Raw genomic sequence first — 10,331 nt, forward strand, 5'->3', positions numbered from 1 at the left:
TTTTGGTCTTTTGACTTGAAATTTTGGACTGCAGGACAAAGGACCTGTGGCTTTGGCCTAATTGTGTCTTTAGCTGCTGAGAGGTCCTGAATGTCTGTTAACCATGTATTCTATAGGCAAACATGATGGGCGGGGAGGGAGGAAACAATTTAATCATTCTAAACCTTTGCATTTTTTGTCAGTAAAGTCACGAATCAAAAAAGAACACCTTTAACAGCTATCTTGAGAGTGTTACCTTTACAATGGATACCAGGCACATCCTGAATCTTAAACTATGTGGGATCTGTGCTGCTCACAACTTGGGCATGGCGTTATGGCAAAAAACATGAAAAATAGGGGCGTGCATTAAGAGGTTAAAGCGAGGATATAGCAAAAGTCTAATTTCAAGTTGACCACTCACAATAAAGACAGTCTTTTGTGGCAATAAGTTAAGCTACTACAGTAAATATAATATTGTAGCCAAGAAAAATGTTTACAGAATGTTCAATTTATTAGGTACAGTTTGTTTCCTTATAACATTTTATTTACAAGCAAAAAATCTTGTCTTATTTAAAACTATTAACAGCAGTAATTGAGATTGAGTAGGCTATGCAGGTTATGCAGTTGCATAAAAAGCAAGCAAATAAGACCTCATCTAAAGCAATATCTTTGGCAAGTTAACATATAGCATGACAGAATGCATGCTCCTTCGGGTTTCATCTTCTGATTTCAGTCGACAAACTTTAATACAATGGGTAATCATGTGACTTTTCATGACACCTTTTCAGATTTGTTTACGCTCAACGAGCACTCTGCCTCTAATCTGAAATTCCAGTGCTCTCCAATTGAGCACATTTCCTGAAATGAAACTTTGGTCATCCGAATAGTCCTGGATCTCAGAGGGAGCAAGGACTTTGTCCCACATGTGGACATCCGACATCATGCCCACGAAAGACTGCGTAATGTCGAATCCCCCACCAAAGGAATCCTGGTCCTGAGAAGGTGCAGAAATCATAGATCACAGTTATGTCGTTTTCCGCTCCAAGATTTTGTTGAGGACATACACTAAATAATAGAGTTGCAGTTTACAGCACTTCTGTAAGACAGTTTAAGGATTAGTTTGACTTTTGGGGAAACATAACTTGCTCTGCTGCTGAGAAGTTATTTAGTAGAGAGATAACAAGTTTCATATGGCCAGGTTAGCAGTTCCCCTGTGTTTCCTTTCTGTCTGCTAATTTAGCAGACAGAAAGGAAACACATGGTGCTAAACTAAAATAACTTGTTGGGGATTGAGGCCACATTTTATGCAGTGATAAAGCATTTCCCATTATGTCAAACCATGCACAAACTGATAGTTGAAATTCATACCTGTCCTAAAACAATTATGACGGGTCCACTGATGTTGGATCCAGAGCTGACGAATCTCCTATTCAAGGGTTTTCCATCTAGCCACATCTGCCCCACTCCAGATGAAGAGTCCCATGTTGCACATATGGAGTGCCATGTATTCAGCCTGTAGTCCTGTGCTACAAATCTTGTAGCTTTTTCCTTAGCATAGATCTCAATAATATCATTTGCATGGATGTAAATCAGAAATTCATTGAAGAAAGATGGTGTGGCCATAGAGAAAGGGATGTAGGCTCTTCTGAGATCTGTAAAGGTCCTGAAAGTATTTCAAAGACAATGTTATACTGATTTAAATTGTCAGAGTGACGTAATGTCCTTTATTATTTATCATATTTAACATTACCTGAGACAGACGGTTACAGCACTGAAAAGCTGCCTTGACGTAGTTATCCTGACGTGAGCTGTGTTGGTTTCTTCAGGGAATGTGAACATTTTACCTGAAAGATCTTAGAAAAAGGAATGGAATTCAAAAATCTTTTGTCGAAATGCAAACTATGTAATAAAGAAGGTAACAATATATTAACAGATTACACATTCAAAAATTCCAATATTTTTAAATAAAAAAAGGGGAGTTAGCAGTACCCTCCCTCGTCCCTACGTAACCACATGCACGTGCATTGTCCTCTATACAACTGCCCCCTTGGCGTGCACACACAGAGAGGACCGCCCCTTTATGCTGTTCTCTCTCCTCATTGGATAAAGGTTGTAGGATACAAGGAAAGTTTTCTACTCGGCTTACAGCAGAGCAGTGACTGACGGACCCGTGTTTCAGACCAAACACTCTATATAAGTGATTGCCGTCGGAAGATATAACTATTTAAGACTTATATTAACACAAACATTCTGCTTACTTCTGCTTTAAATAAGGAAAAGCGAAAGACTGTACATGTAGAGGGACCACAAAGGGAACAAATACCAAAAAGATAATGTGTTTCCTGTTATTATTCCCTGAGTTAATAAATTAAATTCATATTTTTGAGGAGGTTTTTTTACCTTGAGGGATGGCAGCACATGTTGTCAACATCACCAGCAGAATGAAGAACACCATCTAATGCAAAGAAAAAGATACACAACATGCAAAGTAATGACACAAATGCTTTGTTTTTGCTTAGCCTTTCACTGGCATGTAATAGACTGCAAAATAATTTGCTGTTATTATACAATTTAGAAAAATAAGCTGAAAAGGCTTTGTTTTCCCTCTTCCTCTGTTTCATGATGCATTTTGTGCTCTGATCTTACCTTGGATCCTGTGTCAGAATGTCGTGTCACTGCGCAGGTCACCAACACTTATCTTCTTACACAGCTGTACACCCTCTAAACAAGTCTCAAAATGGCCCGAGAGAAGTCGCTGGAGATGGGCAGACTTCAGTGGAATAGGGTTTACTCTTTTACAAGTTCTAAACCTGTTAGGTCCTGTAAACAACTGAAGACACAGCTAACTGTGCATCACCTTATATTGTCAGTGGTCCCTGCCTCCTTTAGGTAATCTCCACCTACTTCCTACAAGGAACCTAATAAAATGACAACCTCTACTTGTTTATGACCCATATCAAACCTACCCCAATTATGTGTACTGTAAACAAATAAGGTGGCTAACTAAGTGCTGATTAAGCCTTATACAGAAACACCTCCACTCAGACACTACACTGAGTTTTGTGAGGTAGACTGTATGACAATATGGAGAGATTTTGCAGTCACTTTGAAGGGTGACAAAATGTAAACTAATTTAAGTGTCCACAGATAAGTGGCTACCACAGACATGGCTTTGTACTTTGAACTTATTTGCTTATTTTGATTGGCTACCCGTTGCTGTGGTAAATTGTCATTATAATGTAAGAAAACTGTACTGTAGATGCGTCACTCTGTCAAACAATGTCAAAGGTTTAAAACAATGTCAAACCTAAACCATAAAACAAGTTAGACTGCATGTTTTAAGTTTGAACTTTTTGTTGTTTTTGTTGAACCATTTCACCATTCAAACTTGTGACATCAATAAAGCTCAAGCCAGAAAATATAAAACTACATGCCCAGGTTGAAACAAATGTTCCCATAGGATTATGTTTTTGTTTTTTTCAGGAAAATAGGTCAAGATTTTGAAGAGGGGGAAATGACTATGGTATGTAAGGTCGTGCATGACCTGCATGGGTTGTTTATTAATTTGCCAACTTCTTCTGCTATGCTATATTTGCCAGAAAAAGGGACCATACAAGTGCAAGTGTACTCAGGAAACAGTGAATCGACTAAATTCAATATTTTTTAACTTCACTTTTTTAAGGATCATTTTCCTTTTTTTATATATATATTTCTGACTCCACCCTTACCATCCTTTACTAATTTTTTTCTTTATTCTCACATTTATAGAAAGGTTAGAAAACCTCTGAGAAACAATTGTAGTGAGTTCCAGGTGGATGATGCAAAAACAGTTCTTCCGAGCTCAGTATGAACAGGAGAAACATGTTCATGATGTTAAATTCCTCCATTTGAGGAAGTATAGTATCCTTTCATCTTATCACGGATCTCTCTCTGGAAGTTGTAACAGTGTACAAAACAGTTTTGTACTTTGTACCTTACTGTGATTAATGGCCCTGTTTATTCCCCTCCTGTAGGACTAATTCTGATGCTAAGTGAGCTTTTGAAAATGTTGAGGAATGCACATTACACTTACTGTACCAACATAGACTTAAGCATTTAAAGCACGAATTTGGCAAAATAACCGGAAGTCAAGCAGCTGCCATTACTGTGGTGACCGCTCCCTGTCAGGCATCCATGGGCTCTGTGCGTGAATCACTGCATGCTTGTTGATATTACGGAATTGCACTTTCTTTTTACGGTTTATTTCATCAGTTTGAAACTCAGCGTCAAACCAAATACAACCTAATAATTGAGCGTTGAAGGGCTAGTCGTGCAGCTCTATTCTGAGCAACCTGGAGTTTAAGCAACTCTTGCTTTGATGCACTAGACCAGATACTAGTCCAAATGGGACAAGACTAAAGACTGTATAGTTTAATATTACTCTCAGTCAAGAAGCGAGCACTTCTTTGGATGTTAGAAATACTTATGCTCATTTTGGCCACTGTATTATTAATATGGATGGACCATGCTAGCGTAGCGTTCCATCAAAAGTGCCACCCAGCAACTTGGCTTCTTTCACCTGCAAGAAGAGGCAAAAATGTTGATCTGACCTGAGAGCATGTTTAGAGCCCAGTACCATGCATTTTGTCTTGAAGACATTCAGCTTCAGCTTGTTTTCTTTGACCCATTTGACAGAATACCAACATCTATCTGCACAAACCATCAAAAGTTTTAGAACTGATTTGCCTCTTCCTGTATACTTTGGACTTATTTACTCACCCAGACTCACTCATTGCACGTGAGCATGAAGCTGGAAGACTGCCAAACTAAACAGCTGTTAATGCTTATGGTGGCTATATAGCGATAGGAAAGCCTAAATAACCCTTGTGTGTTTTGAACAGCAGACTCTATTTCTCGATCATGCAGCTGAAGCTAGTTATACTCTTGTGGCCCAACATTTTTTCACAAAACCTAGGTGTTTCTGGGGTAGACCCAGAGAGAAAAACACAATATAAATAACAGATAATAAAGCCAATGGACAGAATTGGTAATTGAGTCAATTTGTGTTATTTAAGGGGAATTTCCGTTTATTACAATCTGGACCTATATTTCTAGCATAAAATACAATCATTTACTCACGCAGATAACTTTGGTGTCATTACGAGTCCTTCCGACTAAATTAGATCCATCTGAGAGCCACCTTTCTATATAATAAATAATGGAGTATTACGGGGCAGCCACAATGCCAGGGCCTCTTTACAATTCGTTTTTATTTCACCAATATTTGTTCTTATTGTTACGCTAGGTGCTATTTCCCTTTCGAGTCCGGGGGTACTGTTATCAAACATCGGGGTGTGAAATGGTTGACTACTAACTCTGACCTGGATGTTGTCATCTCTGAGCGCCACGCGGCCTTGTTTACATGATAAGTTGCTTTGTGTTCGTGCAGGAGTCATTGACCACTAGGTTGCTTCGTTTTGTTTGAGTTTAATGATGACGCACACCTACATTTTACGACCTTGCCGGTACATCCACTGCTGAAAACCTTATTAAAAGACCACAGTTACCATCGTCAATTGCAGTGCATAACCTACAGAGTCAACAGGACCTTTATGAAAACAAACTGCATGTTTTCAGAATAACATTTTCCCCCCACCCCCAGGGAACAGAAACATACATTCACCTCGACAACCTCCCCAATGTCATGTCACCCTTGTACTAGTCCCCATGCCAGACTGGCTGGGGGGCCCTCCTTCTCTGAGGGCGTGCTGGCCCTGAAGCTGCGTGAGTGGCGTGGGGGTTCCTGCCACTCGATTAGGCTCATGACGGGGGGCTGCCAATCACTGAGCTGCAGGCGAAAGTGGTGAGGCTTATGATGATTTTTTGATTGTGTTTGGTGTGGTTTTCTTGTGTGCTTGTCTTTTTGCTTGTGTCTGGTTTCTGTCTGTGGTTTTGTGGCTGTTAGTGTTTTGTTGCTCCATTTTTTCTGCTGTGCTTCTGGCTTTGTATGTGTTTGTGGTCCTGTCCTGGTTGGTTGTTTTTTGGTTGCTGTGTGTTGTGTGTTGTTCATGTGGGTATTGTCTGTGCTGTCTGTTGGTGCTTCTGTTGTGTGTGTCTCTGTGGCCTGTTGGTAATGTTGTAAGTGTGTCTTGTGTTTGTTCGTGTTGTTGGTGTGTTGCTGTTGGTTGTGGTTTTTGGTTTTCGTTGTGTGTTGTGTCTGTGCTGCTTGGTTTTTGCCTGTGCTTGTGTGTAGTGTCTTGGGCTGTGTTTGTGTGTCGCTGTTTCCTGCTTGATTCTGTGTTTGGCTGTTTTGGTGGATGTGGTTGTTGTGTGTTGTGCGTGTCCTTGGTTGTGTGTGTGGCTTTGTGATGTTGTGTCTTTTGTTTGTGCTCGCTTCTCTGCTCTGTTTTTAGTTGTTGCTTGTGTGCTGTGTGTGGTTACTTGTGTGTGTGCTTGGTGTGCTTTTCTGTTATTTTGTTTGTGGCTTGTTAAACTGTTGGTTTTGGCTGCTTGATAGGTTGGGTTTGTTTGTGTTTCTCTTTGGTTTCTTGTTGTGGTTTGCTTCAATGTGTTGTGGTGTGTGGTTTGATCTGTGTGCGCTTTTTTGTGATGCTGTGTGGCTGTGCCTTGTCGTGTTATTGTGCTTTTTGTTTTGTGACTGCTTTTCTGTCTGTTGTGGTGCTGTGTTGTGTATGTTGGTGTTTGGCTGTGGTTGTTTGTGTTCTGTCTGTGCTGTGTTTGTGTTGCACTCTTGTGGTTGTTCTTTTTTTTTGATGGTCTGGTTGTTGTGAATTTTGTGTCTATGTAACTCTTGATTTTTGTATCTGTTGTGCTTGGTTGCTCTGATGTTGTTTTGTGTGTTCTTTGCTTTCTGTAGTTGCTGTGTGTTCTGGTGGCTGCTGTGTTGGTTGGTGTGTGGTGGGTGTTGTGTGTGTGTTCTTGCCTTGTGTGTTCCTTCTTTTTTTGTGTTGGCATCTCTGTGCTTTTGCTGTATGGGTGGTGGTTTTTGATGCCCTTGTGTGTTGTTTGGTTGTGTGGTTTGCTGTAGCCTGCTGTGGTAGGTCTGTTGTGTGTGAGACTATGTTTGTGTTTGTGCTGGCTGGTTGTTGTTTGGGGTTTGTTGCTGTGTGTGTTGTGATCTTTTGGTGTTTGGGCTGATGTTGTATGTGGTGTGGTCTAGTTGTTGTTGAGTGTGTGTTGTTTGTGTGATTTTGTAATGTTTCTGCCGCTTTGTCTGTGTGTGGTTCTTGGCTGGTATTTTGTTGCTTTGTTGTGGTGTGGTGCTGACCTGTTTTGTTGTTTTTGCTTGGCTGGGCTGTTGTTGTTGTTGCCTTTTGTGTCTGTTGTGTTGTGGTGTGGTGTTGTTTCGTGTGTCTCCTATGGATGCTCTCTGTAGTGTTTGTGGTTCTTTGTGTGTGTTTTATGGTTTGATGTTAGTCTTGTTTGTTGTTGTGCTTGTGGCTGTGTTTGTGGCTCTGCCTTTGTTGGGCCTGGTGTTTTGTGATGAATTGCTTAGGTGGTGGTTTGTATTGTGGATGTGTGCTCGGCTTGTTGTCTGGTTGGTTTCTGTTGGAGCTGCTGATGTGGTGGGCTGTGTTTCTGTGTTGTGTTTGTGTGTTGCCCTGTTGTCGTCCTGTGCTGCTTGGGTTGTTTTAGCTCCCTGTTTGTGTGTGTTGTGGTTTGGCTTGTAGTGTGCTGTGTGTTGGTGGCTTGTGCTGTTCGTGTGTGTTTGTTGTGATGTTTGTGGGCTGTTGTGTCTTGTTTGATCTCCTGTGCTTAGTGCTGCTTGCGCTTGTTGTGTTGGTGTCTGTTTTGTTTGTCTGTGTTATGTTTGCTGGTTTTTGTGTGCTGTATGTTGGTTGGTGTGTGTTGCTTGTGTCTTCTGGCTTTGTCTGTTGTCTGTTGTGTAGTTGGTGCTTGTGTTGGACTGTATCGTGTGGTTGTGGTTGTGTGTTATTCTTGCTTGTTTTTTTTATTTCTTATGTGTTTTGTGTTTTTGGTTGTTTGGTTTTTGTTCTGTTGGTTGTGTGACCTGTGTTGTTACTGGTTGTTAGTTGTTATGTTTTGTTTCCCTGTTTTGCTGCTTTGCTTTTGGTTTGCTGGTTTGTGTATTCTGTGCCTTTGCTGGCTTGGTCATTTGCTTTGCTGTGTCTGTGTGTTGGTTGTGGTTTGTTTTTGATGTGTTGTTGTGGTGTTTGGTTGTGATGCTTTCTGTCTGTTTTGTTGTCTTTGGTGTTTTGTGCTTTGTGATGCTGCTGTTGTCCTGCTTGTGTGTTGCTGCTTTTCATGCTGCTGTTTTTGTCTGTCGTGCTTTGTGCTGTGGTGGTTGTGTTGTGCTGCCTGGTGCTGTGTGATGTTGTTTGCTGGCTTGATGTTTGTGTTGGTGTTGGTGTGTGTCTTTGTTTGGTTGGGGCTGCTGTTTTGTTTGCTGTTGTTCGCCTTGGCTGCTTGTGGCTGTATTGTGTTGTGTGGTTTGTGTGTCTTTTTCTGTGGTGTTGTGTGTTTTGTTTATGCTTGTTGTGTTTGTTGCTTCTTTGGTATGGTTGTTTTTTCTTTTGTTGTGTTGGATTGCTTTTGGCTAGGTGTTGGTTCTTTGTTTGTCGTTTGTTTTGTTTGTGTTTTTTGCAATTGTGGTGCCTGTGTTGCTGTGTTTCTGTTGCATGTAGTTGTTGTCTGTGTTGGTGTGGCGGTTTGGTTTGTTTTGTGGTTCTGCTTGTCTGTTTTGGTTGTTGTTGGTGTTGTGTCTTGCCTGTGTGTGCCTGCTTTGGTTTTTGTGTGTGTGGTGTGCTTTGTGGTCTTGGTTCTCTTTTGTCATGTGTTGTGTGTATTGTTCCTGTATGGCTGTGGTTTTGTTGTGTTTGTGGTGTTGTGTTTGCTCCTGTTGTGCTGTGGTTGTTGTTGTTTTGCTCTTGTTAGCTGTGTTTGTTTGGTTCTGTTGCCTGCTGTTTTTGTGCTGGTTTTTTTGTGTGTCTTGTGCTGCTGTGATTATTGATATTGTTGTGGTAGGGTTTGGTGTGTGTGTTTTTGCTCTGTATGTCCTTGTTTCCTGTTGCTGGTGTGTGTTCTCTCTTTCTTTTGTCTGTTATGGGGGGCTGTGTTGTTTGTTAGCTTGTGCCTGCTGCTGTGTTTCTGTTGCTAGTGTGTTGGTTTGTGTTGGTGTGTGCCTGGTATTGTGTGTTGTTTGGTTTGTGTGTGTTGGGTTGTTGGTGTGTGTGGTTTGTTTTGGTTGGTTTTGTGTGGTAGTTTGTTGTGTCTGTTTGTATTCTGCTTGTGGCTTTATCATTCTGGACTCTTTTTGATGTGTGTGTTTGGTTTGGTATTGATCTGTTTCTGGTGTGTGCTTTGTGTTTTATTTGGATTGCCTGTGTGTGTTTGTGTTGGTGTGTTGCTTATGTGCTGTGTGTTCTGTTGTGATCTGTCTCTGTTGTGTGCATCTGCTGTTGTTATGTGTCTTGGTGTGCGAGTGTTAGTTGTTTGGATTGTGTTTGTTCTGTGGCTGTTATTGTGCCCTGATTGGTTGTCTTGGTTCTGTTTGTTGTTGTTCTGTGGTTGCGGCCTGTGTTTGGTGTTTGCTTTTGATTGTTGTGTGTTTGTTGTGTGCTGATAGTTTCTCGGCTTGTTTGTTCCTTGTCTGGTTGTTTTTTGTTTGTTGTTTGTGTGCTGGGTGGATTGTGGTGTTTGCCTGTTTGTTCTTCTCTGTCCTGCTGGATTTTTTCGTGTTTGTTGTTTTGCTTTTTTGTTGTGTGTTTCGTTTTGTGTGTTTGTTAGCTGGGGGCCTGTTGTGCTGTGGCTTGTTCTGTGTTGTTTGTTGTGTGTGTTTTGTTGTAGCTGCTTGTGTGACTGCTGTGTTGTGTTGTGTGTTTTTTGTCTGTTGTGTGTGTGTTTGCTTCTGGTTGCACTGGCTCTGCTTGTGTGTTGTCCTGAGTGTTGGGCCTGTTGCGTGTTGTGTGTGTTGACTTGTGTCTTTGTGGTTTTTTATGTACCTGTGTGTTCCTTCTGCTGTGCCTGTGCCTCTGGGCTTTTGTGTGTTTTGGTTGTGTGCTGTCTTTGTGTGTTTGTCTTGGCATGTTCGTTGTGTGCTTTTGTTTGTGCTGGTAGTGATGTCTTTTGGTGTGGTGTTGTGGTTGACTTCTGTGGTTTGTGTTCCCATGGCTGGTTGTGGTTGTTGGCTGTGGTGTTTGTGTGTTTGTGTGCACTGTGTGTGTTTTTGCTGGTTTGTTGTGCCTTTTTGGTGCTTTTTTGTTTCTGTTGTGTTTTTGCTGGTACAGTTGGGGCCTTGCAACTCTGTGCAGGCGGGTTTTGTTTAGTGCCAACGAGTCCCGTTCTCCAGTCTGTAAGTGTGCCGGCCCCAGCTGCTTAGTCTCCCGCGGGGC

At 41.4% G+C, this 10,331-nt stretch overlaps 1 protein-coding gene across 1 annotated transcript; it reads right to left on the minus strand.

Annotated features, from left to right (window-relative positions):
- Positions 1-715: 715 nt before the first annotated feature.
- On the minus strand, positions 716-2,790 carry LOC146972195 (C-reactive protein-like). Its single transcript, XM_085803331.1, has 5 exons — positions 2,626-2,790; positions 2,380-2,434; positions 1,730-1,832; positions 1,348-1,642; positions 716-973 (listed from the first exon to the last, which is right to left on the minus strand). Exons 2-5 carry the CDS (start codon positions 2,432-2,434, stop codon positions 764-766), a joined length of 663 nt encoding a protein of 220 aa, XP_085659457.1. The 5' UTR covers positions 2,626-2,790; the 3' UTR covers positions 716-763.
- Positions 2,791-10,331: the final 7,541 nt, after the last annotated feature.

The sequence above is a fragment of the Trachurus japonicus genome, chromosome 16 (assembly GCF_045865225.1).
Source record: "Trachurus japonicus isolate A0001 chromosome 16, Traja_1.0".
In the NCBI taxonomy this organism is placed as follows: domain Eukaryota; kingdom Metazoa; phylum Chordata; class Actinopteri; order Carangiformes; family Carangidae; genus Trachurus; species Trachurus japonicus.

What these genes read in the sequence shown, in the direction of transcription:
- LOC146972195 (XM_085803331.1), bottom strand. Translation starts at nt 2,434, where the DNA reads ATGGTGTTCTTCATTCTGCTGGTGATGTTGACAACATGTGCTGCCATC. An exon ending in ATGTGCTGCCATCCCTCAAG is followed by an intron (nt 1,833 to 2,379) that starts GTAAAAAAACCT and finishes CCTTTTTCTAAG; the next exon opens with ATCTTTCAGGTAAAATGTTC. An exon ending in GCTGTAACCGTCTGTCTCAG is followed by an intron (nt 1,643 to 1,729) that starts GTAATGTTAAAT and finishes AAATACTTTCAG; the next exon opens with GACCTTTACAGATCTCAGAA.